The following is a 20,157-nucleotide window of genomic DNA, read 5'->3' as shown; positions in this document are numbered from 1 at the left end:
GTGATCACTGCCAGCAAATAGTGGAATTGTGTTTTGATTTATCCAGACATCAAAGTTATTTAACCACACGAGGACAGATTACGTCAATTAATCATAAGAAACTCATCTGGAAACCGGATAAAAAATATGTTGTGGAAAAAAGGGCTCAAAAATTGGCAATCGAATGTTTTGAGAAGCATGCAACGCAGTCAGCAATACTATGTTGGGAACAATTCACCGAAAAGGCAATAGAATTGGATAACGAAAATACGACTTGTAAGAAATTGAAATTTAGAAAAAAAGAAATAAAAATTGATAACAAGATCAATCTTCCCTACACAATTAAAAAAGTGATGCGGACCCGGAACAAATTGAGGAAACAACTTACCAAGATGCCGGAAAACGAAGATATCAGGATACAACTCAGAAATACGAATAGTAATTTGAGGAAATTAATATGGTCTGAAAAAAACAAAACCCAACAAGAGCTATGGACAAAAATCTTCCACACTAGTAACTAACCAAATTCCAGAGAATTTTGGAAAATTATTAACGAAATAAACAGACCAAACAAGCATGTAATAGCCTCGCCTATAACAGAAGAGGACTGGGTAAGGTTTCTTAAAAAAACCCTATTCGTCGAAATAGAATTGAGTACCAACGGTGAGGGTCACAAAGAGCCCACTGAAATACCAACTGAAACGGACCAGGTGATAAATTTCACAATCAGTGAGGTAGCATACTTAATAAAGAGACAAAGGGATGGAGCTCCGGGTCCCAATGGTATCCCTTTTGCCCTCTACAAAGAGGACCCCCTATTATGGGCCACCTATCTGACAAAGGTTTTCAATGAAATTATCCATACCGGGCAAAAACCACAATCCTGGAGACGATCTCTTATATCGCCCGTGTTCAAAAAAGGTAATTGGCAACTACCGGAGAATTATCGTCTGATCACCCTGCAAGATACGGATGCCAAGTTATTCGCAGGTCTCTTACTATCAATTTTGACTGATTGGGTCAAGGAAAAATCAATACTACCCCCAAACCAAACCGGCTTCATTAAGGGCTTAGGCACCACAACCAATTTGTTAATTTTATCAGTTTTAATGGATAAGTCACTTTTTTCTAAACAGTCACTTTACTTTTGTTTTGTCGATTTCAGATCGGCCTTTCATTTAGTAAATAGGTCCCTCCTATGGAAAAAACTCGAGAGCTACGGAATCCCAGGCTCACTACTGACTCTTATTAAGCTATTATACTCTGATAACTGGGTCAAGGTGAGGATAAGTGATGGCCGAGCATTGTCCAAAAAAATACTGGTGACTCGTGGCCTTAAGCAGGGATGCGTGCTTGCGCCTTTACTTTTTAACTTATTTGTGGCCGATCTTACCATCTCATTAAACGATTTAAACTCACATCCACCTAGGTTAGCCGGAGAACAAATGTCTAACTTGCTATATGCAGACGACGTGGTGTTGCTGAGCCACACAAAAGTGGGCCTACAAAGACTGATCGATCGTACACTTAAATATGCAAAAAACAACCAAATGACAATAAATGAGACAAAAACAAAAATAATGGTTGTGACAGGAAGAAAAAGACAAAAGATGAAATGGTTGTTGGGCCAAACACAACTAGAGCAAGTGGAGAGTTATCGATATCTCGGTGTCCTTTTCAATGAGACTGGAAGTTTTGTACCACAAAGGGAAGATATAGTAAGGAAGGCGAATAGCTTGATTGCGGCATTTAGAACCCTACAAAAGAATCTATCTGCACTGTCATATGGACCACTGTTAAAAATCATAGCTGCCAAATTATTACCATCCTTAACATATGGCACTGGAGTGCTAAACAGGAAGGATGCTGTGCTTATCAACAATGCTGTGGCAAAAACTTATAAAATATTATTCTCCCTACCATGTAATGCCTCACAAGCGCAAATAAGGATGGAATTCGGTATGAACAATCAGCTATATGTCCGGCAAGGCCAAACATTAAAAGTTTGGAATAGAGTAAAAAATTATCTGGACAATCAATTGTCTATAGCTTTGTGGAGAGAGGTTAAAGATAACCAGAAACTGCAAGCGTGGAAATACCTAAACAATGCAAAAGAAGAATTTGGAATATCAGCAATCTGGGAAAACACAATAACGCAGGAAAGCTTTAAAAAAACAATCAACAAGCTGGTTACTCACCTATCGCTGCTAAAAGACAAAGCTCTATTAGTAAAACGAAAGCACTCATGGCCAATCATAAACGACTACAAAAAAAACCAAAGCCAAGCTTACCTTCATACTGCATGGTCAGTCCAAAATAAGCGAACATTTATAGGAGCACGCTTTGGTCTATGGCTAGGTTTGTGCCATCTTCCACCCTGGATGTCAAACGAGGGCCATACGTTATGTAGACTTTGCAAGGGGGGAAAAAAAGACATTGTGCACTTGGTATGTCTGTGCCCTGCCATAGACTCAGAAAGGAGACTAATTCTCAGGAGGTTGTTTAATGCACGAGATATAAGAACCTGTAGACAAGCAATAATGGCGTGCTTAAGCCAGAATGACTTACCAATGAATGTTGCTTTTGTAAAAATTTTAAATGTGATTGCCAAAGGTCTTAAGCAAAATGTTACCTAGTTTTATTATTTATTTTTTTTCCTTAAACTATTGTCATGATGTTTTAAATGTGTATTGATGCTGATATTTTCTCTAAGGTCACATTTTTGTAAGATTTTAATTAATCAAACAAATAAACTTAATAATAATAATAATACCCCAACTCCCTCACCTTCCCCGTCCATATCTGCTTTGTTTTTTATAAATCTCCAATCAATTGCTCCCACACTTCTCTCTATTTGCCACCGATGGCATTGTTTCCTTAACCCACCAATCCTTTGTTGCTTCCTGCTCATACAATGTATTCAATTAATTGGTTTAAACTTTAAGGAGGGCCTTGCAGTTTCAATTTGCTACTGGACCACAGCTCTCTAATAAGACAATTTATCACACCATGTTTATAGTTTTGCTTACCAGCACCGCTGTGGACAGACAATTATGTGAGTAACCACTAGAGAGGGATTCTGTCTCTGCTCACATGTGGGAGCCAGGAGTACATGTTTCGAATGGGCAGAAATTCTTTGCTTACACAAAAAAGTGTTTGCCCTCCACCAGCTGTGGGGCCATATTATCAAGAACGGGGATAACATTATCGCCACTTTAGGGGCAGGAAACTCCTGCTAAAGCGGCGATAAGTGGCTTCATAATATGCCCTGGAGAATTCCAATAGAAGCCCACGTTTGTGATCTTTCACATCAGAACCTGGACTTCCTTTGGAAATCTCTAGGGCATATTATCAAGCCCCTTATCGCCGCTTTAGCAGCAGTTTTCTGCCGCTAAAGCCGCACTAATGTTATAGCCGTTCTTGATAATATGGCCCATGGTCTTTTTCTTTATTTATCCTGCAGGCTGGGCTTTAAATTTTAGAGACACACAAGTGGCATGCTGTAAACGTGTCTGAGATAACTAGATAATTTGTAGGGTGTGTCTTTCTCTGTCAGCTGCACAGATGGGAGGAGAGCAGTCAATTTCAATTTTTTCAATTTCAATTTCAATTCAATTTATAAACTTTATTCGGTTCTTAAAAAGACACCATAAAAGCACAGATACAACATACACAAGTTAAAAAGAAATGTTAAAAATATTTAGTCTAAAAATGTTTCAGATTTTATGTACTTGATGGAAGGGCCAGGATAGTTTTAGGGAATTTAAGTGTCCAATGCAATTTTTAAGGGACAATGTCTCTGGTAGTCCTCAGTCTTGTTGCGATCCGAATGAAGTTTATCGTGCAGAATAAAGTGTAAGCGTCCTCTGCTTCCTTTAGGAATCTCAACGCCAGTTTCGCTTGCTTGAATCTTTGCTCTTTCAGGATACCCACCAGGAACTTGCGTCTTGGTATCGCGTAGAATGGGCACAGTAGGACAAAATGAAGGGTATCCTGCGGAGATCTATGATCGCAGCCGCAGGTACCCTTCTCCTCCACTGTGCGGGTAAATCCAGATGGTACTGCAAGGATGTGATGTAACATATTGATTCTAAAACGGGTTATGAGGTAGCGATCCTGCGCATTGTACATGACCCTAAGATAAGGTTCCATACCTTGCTTCGGTGTGAGATTATTGTAAGAGAGATTAGTAGGTTTGAGCCTCTCTTTTTCTGCCCTTGTCAGTTTCAGCTGTGCTAACAGAAGTTTTTTGACCGAGGTTTTGCACTCCGGGGTTAAAGAGTCGGGGGCTAAGAAATATTCAGAGCAGCCAATCTCTGTTAGCGAATCTTTAACAAATTTCAACCAGGGGATTGCATGACCCTTGTCTCTTTTGAGGCAATCCTCGATAATTTGTCTGGTTAGGGCCGCCTCAGGGTTGGTCCATACCTTCACCCAAGCCAGAAGGGGTTTAATTTTAATTTTATCCTCCAGGAAGGGTTCTCCCAGCTCTTCATGTACGATGTGAGCCGAAACACTCTGTGGGACTTTTAGTATTCTTCGTAGAAATTTATTTTCTTCCGTCTGGAGTGGCTGGATTTTTTTTCCCAAAAAGCCCCACACTTCTGCTCCATAATTTACTTTTGCACAGCAAATGGATCTATATAAGGTCAAGATTTGTTCCGGGGACCATTTCCCTAGTCTCTGCCCATACCCCATGATTGCTCCTACTGCGGCCGCCAATTTGGTCGAGTGTTTTTCAATCAGGGGTTTAAACGATAGGTCGTGGTCAAATAATACCCCCAGATATGTAAAGGACTTGACCTGGTCTATTTTGTGTGATCCGATGTTATAGGAAAAAGATCCTTTTGTAGGTTTCCCTGATGTCATGATGAAGGACTTTTCCAGGTTTGTTGCCAGGTCCAATTTGTCCATAAATTTGACGAACCCATCGATTAATTTTTGTAGACCCAGGGGTGTTCTTGAGAGCAAGACCGCGTCATCGGCGTAAAGTAGTACAGGTACTGCTCGATGACCGATTTGGGGTGAGTCAACTTTAAGTTTAAGAAGGTCCTGTTCCAATGCGTTGATATAAATGGAGAAAAGGAATGGGGCGAGGATACACCCCTGTCTTACTCCACTGTTGCAACTAAAGGGGTCGGTCTTTTTTCCTTCCTGACTGTATCTCACGCTTGCTGAGGTGTTGCGATGTAGATTTTGTAGGGTGTCAACTAGGGAGTGGTCCACGCCTAGATCCATTAGCAAGGCCCACAGTTTTTTCCTGTTTACGCGGTCGAAAGCCGCAGAGAGGTCCATGAACCCCATATGTATTGTCCCCCTCCCGGCGATGGTATATTTTGCGATCAGGAGATATAAATTTAGGCATTGGTCGGTGGTAGATCTGCCTTTCCTGAAGCCATATTGTGTTTCGGAGAGGATTTGGTGCTCCTCTGCCCAATCTTGCAATCTTGATAGGATGACTCTACCCAGAACCTTAGCTGTCACATCAATGAGTGAGATGGGTCGATAGCATTGGGGATCGTCCCGATTGCCTTTTTTGTAGATAGGGACTATGGTCGCCGTTGACCAGGACTGGGGGAGGCCTACCTCCGCTGCCTCATTTAGCACCCTCGTGAGTAGCGGAGCCCATAGCTCTGGTTTGCTTAGGAATAAATCTGGTGGTATTCCGTCCGGACCCGGCGCCTTATTTTTGCTTAGTCCGGTTATTCCCAATTCGACCTCCTTTAAGGTGAAATTTGGTTTAGTGGGCTGATGGACCTTAGAAAGCTCCTCTTGGGGTGCATGATTTGAATGGTTATATAAGCTGTGGAAGTGTTTTTGCCATTGCTCCGGCAAGATGGTATTCAGGATTTTTGGGGCTCCTTGGTCCTGAAAACATGGGGCATTGATCACTTTCCAAAAGGCAGTAGAGTCCTTTCTTTCTGCGGCGTCCCTTAGATCTACCCAAGCCTGGTTTTGTATGCTCTGTTTTCGTGCCTTCACGGCTTTTTTGTATTCGGCTCTGTTCCTTGCCACCTTTATTTTGTCCCTTGGTTGGGCATGTAGACTGTCCTTCAGGTTTTTCAGCGCCTTTGTGCATTTGGAATCGAACCATCGGGGATTTGTGGGCATGTTATTGTTCGCTCCCTTGGTTCGAAGGGCGTTATTTACTACCTGCGCGATTTCTTCAAATGCTTTCACCACCGCACCTCCAGTTACGCAGGGGTCGAGACATTTGTCGATCGCTGCTGATGCTTCACATAAGAGTTTTTTATAAAAACAGCTCCCGTCAATATTGGCCCATTTAATTCTTCTGCCCTGGTCTACCACTCTTTCCAATGTGACCTTTCCCTTTACCGCTGAAAAGACAAAACCTTCCATTTTGATGATCACCGGGTTGTGATCACTGAAGCTACTGGCCTCTATAAAGTTTGTGCTAATAAGTCTTTTTAAATGAGCCGAAACTAATGCAAAGTCAATATAAGAATGACAGCCCCTGCCTTTGAATGTTGGAGTAAGTTCTCCTCTCTCGTTTAGGATGGCAAGATCCATGGTGTGGGCGAGATTGTACCTTTTCATTAGTCTCTCTAGGTCCCAACCCTCTGGTGAGTGGGTGAAGTGTGGGCCTTTCATGATTGTGCATTTTGACCAGTCATTATTGGCAGGTAACAGGTTTTCGCAGAGGTGACAATTAAAATCTCCCATTAAAATTAAATTCATGGGCTCTGGTGTCTTAGATAAAAAGTTCAAGCAAATCTCAAGTTCTTTTATAGCTACTCTCTTCTCTGTTATGGCCGGTGTGTTATACCAATTCATTAACAAGAAGGTTAGGCTTGACGAAGTGAACCTTAGTACCTGAAGGTTACGTGTGACCCATTTGGTGTTGGACCAGGTGCCATCAATGTCTAGGTGGACATAAATCGCGAGCCCCCCGCTCGCTCTCCCTGAGGTAGCTTTTTTTGCAGGAACGAAAAAGCTTTTATAGCCCTCCATGCTATATTCGTGCGGTTCAGTAGCCCAGGTCTCTTGGAGGCATAGGATGTGGAATTTCCTTATGTAGCTGAGCCAGTCCTGAGATGTAAACTTTGTCGCTAGCCCTGCGATGTTCCAGGTAGCTATATGTAGGTTATCATAAGTTATTGCCTTGGGGGTCCTTCTGCCCTCGCCTTTCAGTGGACTTAGTTGTTTGTCCTTTACGGGTGCAACGGCCCTGCTTAGTTGCGGCCCGGGGGGATTAACAATTCTGTTCTCGTAGTGTGTCCCCTCCCCTGTGCCCTGGGTACTGGTTGGTGGTATACTCCTACCTTCTGTGGTGTGCACAGGGTCCATAAAGTCAGGTTGTCCGTGGATTACTCCAACTTTGTCCCCTAATGGTGTAAGGCTTGGCTCGTTCCTGCTTTGGTTTAATGATGGGACGCAAGTCATTCTCTGTCAGTCCACCCCTTCAAGTGTACTGAACCTGTTCCAATGGTTGTACTGCATCAATGAAGAATCATAGGTAGGAAATACTGGGAATACAGGATTTGGCCTTTGCCATTGAGGGGGGCCATATTGGAAACCCGGGTGTGGTGTTCTGTTCTGAATGAAATTCAGCCTGGGCCTTTGAGGTGCCAGGGGATAGAAATAAGATAGATGGACCGGGTGGATTTGTGAGCGGGTATAACTCGGGGGGGCGTTGCAGATGAAATTGACTGCTGTCATGTCTCTAAAATTCACCGTGATGATGTCTCCTGCGATGGTCTTAGTGCCTTTGCCAATCCACTCGCCCCTTCTCACTGAGAGGATTTCCCCATAGATGTTTGGGGGCAGGGGCCTATGTATTTGCAGCCACTGAGCACATTTGTTTTTTAGTTCAATTTGTGATTCCCTTTGGCCCTCCTTTAGTGGGGGCACTCCTGTAAGGACAACCACAAATGGTAATGCCTCAGGGGGGAGATTAATTGTCCGGAAACGTGTGGCTGTTTTCTTATCGTTGTTGGTTGCCACGGTGGGGGTGCGGACGGTCTTGGGGTCTGCCTTCGGGGTTTGGGCCTTATTTTCTTCAAGTGTTAGTGAAGAGCTAGGTACAGGTTTATTGTTACCGATTAATGTTTGATTTTTATTTTTACCTGCTTGTGGGGTGGAAGCGGCCTTCTGTTTTTCCTTGGCTCCTTTCGGCAAGACACTGGTATTATTAACATTGTTGGGTTTGGGTGCACTATTTTGCACTAAAGAGACCTTCTCTTTCGGTAGATTTGTTGTAACCGGGGCCTTGGAATTTGTCACATCTCGTTCCTGCACGGGATGAGATTTCAGGTTTATCCCCTTGTTATTGACCAATGATGTTAATCTGTCTATTTTTGCTATAAGGGGCTTTAACAGTACCGTGATGGAATGCTCTAGGTCAGATTTCAAATCCGCCACCATGTTGGTTATCCAGCATGGTATTCCCGGTGTAGGCGGTGTGATGGGTGTAACCAGATTGTGGTTGCTGGACTTTGCGTGACCTTTTTTCCTCCCTTGTTTGCGGCCATCCCTATGCAACGTTTTCTCCTCCGTAGGTGCATCTAAGTCCTTTATGGTTGTTTGACTGCTTAATTGTGCACCAGGACTGTCCCTGCTGGCTTCAGCGACCGCCTGGGCACAAGGAAGGTCGGCGAAAGATGGTGGGGTTATGGGCCGACTGGTATAAGTCTCCTCTACCGAGTTCTCAGTTGCTTCTGACAAATTGAAGAGTGATTCCTGAGTGTCTTGGATGACGGTTACGGGTGGTAATGACAATCTTCTCTCAGTATTAGCTATAGCATCGGAAACCGCCCCTATGGTCTGCTTAAGCATTTTATCAATGGCAGTTAGGGTCGGTAGGGATGGTGGATGATCCGATTTAGCTTTTGTGCTCGATCTTAGAATGGGCATCCTGGTCTTCTTCGCAGTTTTCCTCATTGCAGGGGATGCTGTGTAAAATAGTGGTAGCCGGTTATAAGGTATTTGGGGGGGCAATTTTTAGGGGGCTGGCCCAGCCCGGCCTCTTCCGGCCCCTGAGGGCCACAGAGGGCCCGCCCTTTGCCCGGGCTTCGCTCCGGGCGTCCCGCTCGCGTCCCGCTACGCGGTGTTGTGCTGTTCTTAAGAGGGGCGTTGCGGCTGGGGGCGTGTCTTGCTGTGGGCGCGGCCGTGCACACCTGTGCAACGCGGGGACTCCTGGTCTTTGGAGTCCCTGCACCACGCGCCCACAGTCGCCTCCCGCTGGTCTCTCTTCCTCCCGGGTGTTGTTCTCTGATGTGCCTGCAGCCTCAACCCCACACCAGTCGCCGCGCAGCGGCACCCGCAAAGCGGGTGCTGCAAGTTGTAAAATGGCGAGCTGGCGGTCAATCCCTCCTGGGACACAGGGAGGCTGCAGGGCTGGAAGGCGATTACCCACTCTGCTTCTTGTGCTGATGGCGATGTCCGGAATAACGTCCTGGTAAGGGTCTTTTTCCAACTGGGTCCCCATTCATTAACCTACATTAATTATTAGGTCTGTCTTTACAGTTTAACTGCCCCTAAGCTTTTAATCTACAACAATATTATCCTACAGCTCTTTGAGTCCTAAAATACATATGATATTTACTTTTAATGCTTAACATTACCATAGAACATTCCATGAAAGGCAGACCTATTGGCTTTTCCAATGCTTGTTTTAAGTTTAAAGTTCCATGGGAGCATGCCACCTTTGGCTGATGCATTCAGAGAAAAAAAGGCTGCCTCATCATGATGCATGCATACACAACAGCAGCTGTCATAGCGTCATGATGCCTATGCCCTAATGCGTCAAAATAAGTATATATGTGTAGACATCACACTTTGATTTTTTTTAATGCTGTTCTGCTTCAGCAATAACCATTTTTTTTCTATTTTTGGTGAGCCTGCCTGGCACCGGCAAACTTCAGTAGAAAATCCAACAGGGCTGCATTAACAAAGCCAAAAGACCTGCATTGACAAAGTAAAAAGGTGATACAAATTGGCTTTTTTGGGTCAAGCCTGGACAGCGTATGCGCTGCTCTGCGAGTCATGCTGTATTCAGGTATGGACTTGAAGTTCCGCCCACTCTCCGCCCATATTTTTCATTGGCTTGTGTCATTGTCCTTTGGGAACTGTGGCTTTTTATTGGTCAATAGGCTTAGTAGTCCATCCTTAGTACCACTGTGCGTCATTTTGTAACCTTCCATGAGGACACCCCCTGTTACATGTGTTGTTACTCAGTAGGCTTTAATTACAACTTCTGAGCACTGTTTGCTTAAATGTTTTTCTCGTGCCTGCTGTGGTGGGCAGGACACGTTCTCCCCCATTGATTTAAAAAATGTTTTTTCATAGCACGGCACACTCAAACAGTGGCGGCCTGTTCCTTTGCTTTATTTGCGGCAACAAACGTGGCCACATGTTTTTTGTTTTGGTATTTATTATCTCTTGTTTTAAAACTGCCCCATGCCCGCACTTTCACTTTAATGGCGGTCGCGCCACTCTCCCTAGATGAGTGGTGTCTAAGGAAAGGGGTGCAGCGGCCATAAATATTTGTCAAGCTGACAAACAAATGCTTATTTTTTTTAAAAGCGCCTCATACCTCACTTTCACTTTAATGGATGCTGCTCCCCTTTCTTCAGACACAGCTCATCTAAGGAAAAGGGCGCGGCCGACATTAAAGGGAAAGTGCTGCATGGCTCTTCACACCCGTCTCCTTGTCCACTGGTCATCTCCCCCTCCGCTTCTCTCTTTCTCTCCCCCCTCACCGATACGCCCCAGGCGCATTCATCATTGACAATCAACCACGCCCACGCAGCTACATGTATGTTATCCACTGATATGCTACACCAACAGGTGCCCTCAGACTGACATTTGCATAACGAAATCGATAGTTCTTTTTTCCTTTTCCTATTGTTCATCTTGTTCAGGTTATTTTATTTTGTTTATATATATGACTTAATAGAGCAATTGCTTTGTGGAACAATGGTGGACCCCCGCTTGGTGTTCCTGCTCTACTTGACTATTTGTATATGTACTACACTCTAGAACGATGCAGTGGCATGGTCAACAATGTGGACTTTCTTGCTTCCCGTTCAAGTTTTCCCTGAAACCCCCGCCAACGCCATTCAAATCACTGTCATTTTGCAATGTCAATGTTGGATTGTATCGTCATGCCAATGCTAATGTTGGTACTTTGTCAAAATTAATAAAGATGATTTACAAAAAAAAAAAAGTGAAAGCGCCACACGGGCACTTTTACAAACAAGCATTTGCAATCTCAAAGGTGTCGCATTTACGAGTTTCGTAAATGTGAGATCTATTGCATTGTAAATGTTTGTTTCTGTTATTCTGATGGCCAATAAATGATGCTGGCTTATCCATTGGGCCAACAAAAGCATTTTACATTTCCCGGGCTACCTGCCTCAACTTTTCTTTTGCAGCCCTCCATGACCACTGTATTTTCGTTGGTGGGTGCATGCTGGCAAACTCCAAGTGCACTGGGAATGTGACTAAACAAGCCTTGGACATGAAGGGGCAGATTTATGAGGCCGTTGCGCCTCTTTGCGCCGCAATTGCGTCACTTTATTTGACGCAACTGTGGCGCAAACAATGCACCCTATTTACAACGTGACGCATCTAGGAGATGCGTCACGTTGTAAAGCACTGCGCCATAAGGAGGCGTTCCTGCGCAGGGGGGGGGGCGTTCCTGCGCAGGAACGCCTCCTGAAAGTGGCTGAGTGAAATCTATGAGATTTCACTCAGTCACTTTCAGGGCAATGCTGCGTCAAAACCCTGCGCCTGCTTAGAGCAGGCGTAGGTCTTGACGCAGCATTGTGCAGATGGTGTACCCCCAAGCCTTGCTGGAGCTGCGTCGCGCTTGCGACGCAACTCCAGCAATACGCTACATTTCCGGCACAGATGCGTCACGCATCTGTGCCGTTTTTGCACCATGGTGCGCCGCATTATAAATGCGGCGCACCATGGGTGGTGGAGCTGTGGCGCACGTTAACTGGCGCATCCCTGGGGATGCACCAGTTAACATAAATCTCCCCCGAAGTGCCTCCCTGCTACTGTGGCTAGATGGTGCTTTCATCCTGTGGCTTCCCATATCTCCTACATACGCATGTGGGCTCTTTTCTGCTTTCTATTGTGTCCGTGCTGGGCTAATACCCTTGAACCTCTTGAAGTATAGGTAAATGAAAGGGCATAGCAGGCTTCTAAATCTTCCAATAAATTCCTTAACCAAAATGGTTCATATTCATTTGTATGAATTTTTCTATTTCCGACAATGTGACCTGAATAACTTACCAATAATATCAATCAGTTTACTTCTATAAAAAACTGTGCTTAGAATAGCGGACGCACATGAATATGTCTCTAGGCCCGATTCACAAATGTAAACTGAGAAGAAAGTCTAACTCTACAACATTCGGTATTCACAAAGGGCATTTACGAGCAGTAAAGTTAGACTTTTGTATCAGTTAACTTAAGTGTTGGCCTTAAGTTTAACTTGGGCTAGACTGTTGGTCTCAGCTACACTTAAGACCAAAACTTAAGTGAAATTGAGACAAAAGTCTAACTTTACTACTCATAAATGCCCTTTGTGAATACTGAAAGTCATAAAGTTAGACTTTTGTCTCAGTTTACCTTTGTGAATCGCGCCCTCAGAGTTCTAAGTGTCACTTTAGACTCGTAATGCTATGCTTAAGGTTGACAGCTATGCTCTGTGCTATGTAATATCACACCACGATACTTTAATGGATACAGTTCTCAAACATTGATATAGGTTTCCAACATCTTACAGTGCACGACTGAAGACAGTGCAAGTTCAGTATGAAAAAATGGCCTTACCACTTCTGGGAGCAACCTGATGGCAAGATCGTGGATGGCTTTGATTATTATGCAGAGGGACGATAGCAGAAATATGACACCCAGGATAACACAAGCTCTGGAGGAGAGAAGAAAACGAGCAACATTTAGGACATGAAAGCAAAGGCTCTTCTTTCAAATGTAAATGTTGGCTGCATCGAGACTGAAAATGTTGAAGCTGTTTGGAGAGTCAGGAAATGCCTACATTTCACATTTGTGTTACCAATTTGAAAAATAACTTTAAGGAGAAAGAAATGCCTGCATGCCTGGACGTATAGGTATATAGTCACTAATGGTTTGCATCAGGTTTGCATTACTTTTGTAATGCAAACCCGATGCAAAGTGTTAAGGTGGGATTTACCATCCAATGCAAATCTGGATTTTTGTTGGCTAGCATCACAAAGTAAGACAAAGTTGCGCAATGTGCTACTCTGTGCCAGTTTGCTTCAAGGGGCTTCCATGGTGGTGAAAAGGCAGTCCCATGCAACCATCGATGGGTTTTGCCAGTGCTGGAGGAGCTGGAGGGGCCCCCCAGAGCTCGGGCCTTCCCCCACAATGCAGGGGCTACCGGGGCTTTTGTTATACCACTGATAGAGCGCCATTCTGCTGTCTCTTTTTATACAATGTAGCACAGTAAGTTTACTTCCTGGGCTGCGTTACATGATTATACTTAAATCTGGGCCAGGAGTAGCATAGGCAGAATAACAGACCCTTTGATTCCTGATAACATCGCTGAGTTTAACCCTGGCCTTTCCTGCGCCCCTCTGCACCGTCCGATTTGCTGCTTTGAGGGCTAAGGTAATGGAAAGGAGTTGAAATCCAGAAAACAAAGAGAGCATTTGACGCCATCTTGACTCTGTGCTCCTGTTGCTGCCTTCACCAGCACTGAAACCACAGGTGCAGTGAGCACCAGGAATAACAAAGGGGAAACAGAGGTAGCAGCTTCTAGCTGACGACCATTGAACGCAAATTGGTCACCTTTTAAATATGGAGATAAATGCACATATTGTTTCTGTAAGCAATTAGTTGGAAATGTATATCTTTCAAGTTAATCAATCGTACCTTGTTGGGAATGTTATAATTCTTAATATCTAAACGTTTGTATGTAAAATTCGAAGCCATTATGCACAAACAGTATAACAAAGCATCTGAATGAAGGAGTGGACTAAAGCCAGAAAATTAAGTACACCGGTTTTGCCACTAGGGGCAGTATTATTTGGTATCTGTTTTTCGTTTATGTTTCTTTGACACTTCAACTGTATCTCTGTATAAAACATTTAAAAAAAAAGAATTATGCCTGTACTTAATTTAGATGTACATTTTGGGGGAAATTCACAAAAGGGGTGTCAGCTCCTTTAGTACTTTTTCTAACAATCGAAATGTGTCACAAACAAATACAGAATTGCAATTTGCATGTGTGTGTGTGTATGAGCTGCATCTTGTCAACTCGCAAACAGAGTAAATTATGAAAAAGTAGGTTAGTGGAGGACTTTGGGTACACTTAAGATGGCTGCCTTTGTTAGAAGTCCTTAGGGGTGCGTACATTCCTGTTCTCACTCATTGGCATCTGGGGTCTTTGTCAGCTCCTGACTGTGGGAGTCTCATGGACTGGCAAGGAGGTTCCTGAGCTGGTGTTTTGAGACCGACGAACACGTCCAGCCTGGCTCTTGCAGACGTCTGAAGCACAGCACACCATGTTTGTCTATCCCCATCTGCAAGACCTGGGCAAGGCCTCGTAAAGACCACAAAGATCTGTGATGACCCCACGCCATCCATTGTGGATGATGCGCGCGTTGCCTGGACCTGGGAGAAGTGGATCTGCTACAGCAATGGCACATATACCGGTGCCAGACAGAGACCCAGGCCCAGGACTAGGAAGTTGTTGGAACTGAAACCTCATGAGAGGAGGATCCATCATGCAACCTCAGGGGCTACCAGTCAATCCCAGAAGAGTGTGAGTGCTGACTGCACCGCTCTCCATTCTTCTGTGGGCCATCACATGTGACTCCTTGGTGTTGACCCAGGTGCTTATCCGCTATATATTGCTGCAGCTAGCACCCGATCGGGACTTTATGTGTGCTGTTGATCAATTTCTTGTAAGAAAAGGAAACGTCCCTGATTGAGCTAACTGCACAGTGGTTCTGGGGACACAACACTGCCAGAAACGAGTCTGAGATTCAAATTCACGTTGTACAAAAGGTGAAACTATTCTAACATCTTCCATGTACCTTCATTGTTTGTGACTCAGCATACTGATTCTCAGTGTTTTACGGGGTCACCTGCTTCACTTTCATTCCACTGGCTTTCGGTCAGTATACTACCTGGAAGTTGGTGGCCTGTCTCATTATAATAAACGAAAGAAGATACTCAACTATTTGTATACCATGTGCACAGACATTACTGTTCTTCAGGAGACCCACCTGTTGGAGTCTTACTGTGTTTAACAAAAACACTGGGTAGGGCAATAGTTAGCCGTAGCCAGACCACAGCTCCCGAGGTGGGGTGTGGTATCGCAACTCGCGCTTCTTGTAAATGTGGTGTTATGAATCTCCTTGGTGAAGTCCTTGCCCCCACAGAGTTCTCAAGACTTGGTCTGATCAATGGTAGATATGTCTTGTGAAGCTCTAATTGCTGGGTATGACATTGGAACTGTGTTCGGTCTATGGCCTAAAGTCATTTGGAGGTCATTCCTTTTTCAGTTCTCTGAAATATTTACACAATTTGTCTCCTCACGTCTGGTAGTGGCTGGTGACTAAAAGCTGTCCCTTGACTCACTACCGACACATGCAATGTAGATGACAGCTATTCTACTTGTTATGTTGACAAACTAGAATCAAGTAGATGTACAGCAAAACCTACACTGTGGTGGGAGGGAATTCATGTTCTCTCTCGTCTCCCTATTAAATCCTCTAATCTTGACTATTTCCTGCTTCACCCACTTCTTCATTTTGCTCACTGTACCACTAGAACCAAGTTACACCAACTGAAGACTCCCAATCAGGGTGACCCTGGACTTTGGTTGCTTGTCATCTGGTTCAGGGAGGACATGGCCTGGCAGTTTGGGCTTGACTTTTGCTATTGGAGCAAGTTCATGGCTGAATTGCATATGGCTGTGTCCAAACTGAGGTGGCATGGTGTGCAAAATAACAAACAACTTAGATGTGGCCTGAATAATTACCAGTGGCTGAGACTAATTCAAGCATACCACCCATAATTTTTGTATACTTCAGTGCAATGGACATGCCCAAATGTGGGTCTCATGCTCACCGTGCATCTGGAACCAAACTATACCCACCTGAAGAGCTCCAAACAGGGTGAAACTGGTACAGAACACAATGTGTGATCTACACTTTCTGTGTGTCAGCAGCATCTTCACTGCCCAGGCAGAATGTGCAGTCATCAAACTGAGGCAACAACATTAGGAGAGAGATGAGAAAGACTGGAGGCTGTTTGCCGTATCCCTATGCCAGAGAGAATGTCTATCCACCATAGCAGGCATCTGTAATAGTTCAGGCTATCTAATTACACACCCCAATGACTTTTCAGAAATATTTGCCTCACACTACAAATCTTTCTAAGACATTCACTCTCCAGATATGATGCCTGTCCAAGATGAGTTTTCGGCCCCTCTCCATCTTCCTGCCTTGTCTACAGGAGTTCAAGATTTGGAAGCGATCTCTGTTCTTTCAACAATTTGATCTCCCGGGGAAGACACATTCTCGGGGGATTTTTACTGGTAGGTAAAGACACACTAGTTCCATGTTTTATGCATCTTTTAATGAGGATGTAGCTAATGCTTTTGTTTCCAGTAAATGTGAACGTTAAAGTCCTGAAGAAAGTGCTAACCACTGTTTTGCTGCAGGTCATTCCCTCTGTGGACCATGAGTCACAAGTTGGCTTTGCTCTTGGCTCCCCACCCCAGCCCGTCTTCTGTGGCACACCACTGAAGGCCACCTTCTGTAGCTCACTTTCTGTGGCACACCAAAGACAGTCCCAATGAGGCTCTAGCTTTCTCCTGGGACTCGGAGAAGCTTCTTTGGCCTCACTGAATGGGGCTACCTCTTCAGGATGCTGGATAGGGAAGGTGGGGGACAATTGTATTCCCAAAGTAAAATGGTTGTATCAAGCCCAAGTGAACTGTGGAGGTTACTTATCAAAGCTCTTCCTGGTTAAACAAGGGATGTGACAGGAGCGCCCATCCATCCCTATTGTTTTTTTCCTTTTGGCGTTGGATTCCTTTTCTGCTGCAATTCATTGTTGGACACAATTGCAGCGTGCCATCACCTGTGGGCACAGTAAAATCTTTCCTGTAGCAGATGACTTCTTGTTGAAAACATTTCTCTCACCTCCTTCGTGATTATGCCATTCTCAGCCTTCTATGGGTACAAAGTTAACTAGTGCACGTTTAACGCCCTTTCCATATCTTAGGCTTCTGCGAAAGCCAGTTTTGGAGCGCACCCTGTAAAGTGGGTGCTCAAGGGTCTTAAATACATGGATGTATTTCTCCACTGGGGGCTGCACAATATTGTGGAGGAGCTCAAAACTTGGGAATTACATCACACAGTGGAAGCACAATAATATATCACTGTGGAGCAGGTGCAAGTGCGGAAAATGAGCATTACACCATTGATTCAACTATATATTCAGGTTGTTGCCCTTGTTGATTCACAGTTCCACACTTCAGGAGGTAGACACAATCATTAAAGCTTTTATGTGGGATGGTGTGCACCATGCTTGAAACAAAGTAAACCTCATGCACACACAGTCACAGGGGGTTTAGGGTTGACACACATGCATTATCTGGCCCATAACTTGTTCTTGGGATGAAAATGTCCCCTCCATGGTATATGTGGTTGTACCATTTCTCTGAGTGCCCAAGTGCACTTGTAACTGGTATCTTGACTTAATGTTTTTGTCCCTGGCTTCACGCAAATCTAGTGTGAGTACAGAGGCTTAGGCCTACACCTGACCATGTGAGGTCCAGGACCTGTCCTGTGACGTGAAGGAGTGCACCAAGTATATCCTCAAAGAAGGGAGTGGTTAAGTTCTTGCTGGTCAAGCAGTGGTGGCAGCTTACCATGTTTTTAATTTGACTACTAATTTTTTCTATGTCACTTAAAATGTGGTCTACTGACATTTTGTGTAAAGTTCCACTTCCATGTGAAACCCAAAGGGCCAGATGCATCAAGCATTTTTCTACTCCCAAACCCCTGATTCGCAGAATCGGCCCGTTTGCGATAACAAAAAATGCTTTTGCGATGCATCAAACCTAATTTTGTGATTCGGTAACCTGTTACAGAATCGCAAAATGGGTTTGCAATTCGGTATTAGGAAGGGGCGCATTTAGGGCATCCCTAATAACGAATCGCATGGGTATGCATGTATGTTTTGGGACCATGAAAGCGGTCGCAAAACATTTACATTTTACCACCTATTTCAAGTAGGTGGTAAGACATTCGCAAATAGGAAGAGGTTCCCAAGGAACCCCTTCCCCTTTGTGAATGTTTGTAAAAGCATTTTTAAGAGCAGGCAGTGTTCCCATGGTCCCGTGGACCACTGCCTGCTCTTAAAAAATTAAAACATTTCATTTTTCTTTATGTAAAGCATCTCTTTTTCCTTTAAGGAAAACGGACTGCTTTACAAAAACAAAGGTTGCTTTATTTAAAAGCAATCACAGACATCTCAGCAGGCCACCATCCCGGTAATTTTTGCGATTCCTAGGGGTTCGGAAATTGTGACCTATCTCATTATTATTCATGAGGTTGGTCATTTGCAGTCCCTTAGGAATCGCAGAAAGTGTACTGCACATTTTCATGCATGCTGTTTTGCGATTTCCCAATTGCGAATCTTCCCAGAATCGCAAAAAATCCTTTTGATGCATCTGCTCCAAAATCTAGTGCTGGCATCCTGTAGTCATGTTAAGTTTGTTTTCATGTACAGTGAGAAAGTGACACATGTACGGTGATGGGACTGTGTGTGTGTGTGTGTCTGCTTGTGTTTGTGAGTTTAAGTACTGAGGCCAGAGCAATCCTTAATGCAGGATCCAACGTTATCCATTTGGGCTCCAACTCTGTGAGCCCTAAGATGGGTCTGATACAGCATACTTTCCTCTTCCCTGCTGAGAGGCGGAGCTGTGGACTAGTCCCACTGGTTCATCACTATTTTTTGCGCTGTCTGATGCTGGCCACCTCCCTCACGATCTATGCTGGCACCCTTTGAATCAGGACGCCTTTCATCTTTCACACTATTAGCTTGCTTGTGCCCCCTGTAGGTGTGCTTCCCTAACTCATTTACCCTACAACCAGTGCATGACACACACACGTTTCCTCCATTCCCTTCCGTTTCCTACCCTACTTCCTCCCCCCCTTTTTATTGCTAGTCATGGTTTGCCCCTTACCTGTAAAACACCTGTTTATACATTTCATTTTCTTTTACTCTAACACCATATGGGTTGAAAGTTTGATGATAGTATACTCTGGACACTCTAGCTCCTCCATATTCACAAGAGCAGAACACAGGGCCGGACTGGGACCCAAAACCGGCCCTGGCAAAGTGCTCTGCCGCACCCCCCGTTTCGTGGTGGGGGTGCTGCCGAGCTGTTTGCCAAAGCGGGTTTCTGCCTATTTTGTTACAGCGGCCGATATTGCAGCTAGGCTACAAAAAACGGCTCTGTAACAAAATCGGCCCCCAGGTGCCCAAAACCGGCCCGCAACCCTGACGACCCATCAGTGAAATGCCCAGTGCCCACTACGGCTATCTGGCCCCGTCAGAACAGGAGGGCTTTCGTTCTCATATATCGCACAAACAACATGGACTGGCCTCTCACAACGCATCAGAGTCTTCACTTCTTGAGTTCCGCAAGAGGCTGAAGACTAGACTTTTCCAATTACTCTAAGGGGCACTCGCCTACATCAGTGTGCTTTAGAAATAGACATAACACAACATATCATAACCTACATACAAAGTGGACAGGGCGTCATATTGTTAAACAACAGCTGCTTGAAAGCATGAATATTCACAGTTCTATTAATAAAGATATCAAACTTGAAGTCTATCCATTGTATGCGTGTTTCTCGAGCAGCAGGCTGTGAGCTCGTAAATTGTTAAAACTAAAATAAATATCACTACGAACAGAGTATATTTTGACTATTTAATAAAGTAAAGGGTAAAACTGTATCAACAAAATCATGCACTGGTGCAAAGTAAGACTTTTAAAATCCATGGGCCTCATTTATGACTTTTTGCCGTAGGGAAGCGCAGCAGGCCTTCCTACTGTGCTTCCCTACGGCAAAAGAAAAGGGCAGAAATGCGCCGTATCTATAAGATACGGCGCATTCCTGTCCTTTTCCCCTC

General features: G+C 44.3%; 1 protein-coding gene across 1 annotated transcript in view; it reads right to left on the bottom strand.

Annotated features, from left to right (window-relative positions):
- Window positions 1-20,157, bottom strand: part of TMEM163 (transmembrane protein 163) — a 1,005,122-nt gene that overhangs the window by 282,012 nt on the left and 702,953 nt on the right. Inside the window, exon 5 of the mRNA XM_086958858.1 lies at window positions 12,787-12,883. Coding sequence (XP_086814984.1) covers window positions 12,787-12,883 — 97 coding nt within the window. The remainder of the gene's footprint in view (window positions 1-12,786; window positions 12,884-20,157) is intronic.

Source organism: Lissotriton vulgaris, chromosome 2_1 (genome assembly GCF_964263255.1).
Source record: "Lissotriton vulgaris chromosome 2_1, aLisVul1.2, whole genome shotgun sequence".
Taxonomy (NCBI): Eukaryota; Metazoa; Chordata; class Amphibia; order Caudata; family Salamandridae; genus Lissotriton; species Lissotriton vulgaris.
This window is presented reverse-complemented; position numbering and strand designations above follow the sequence as displayed.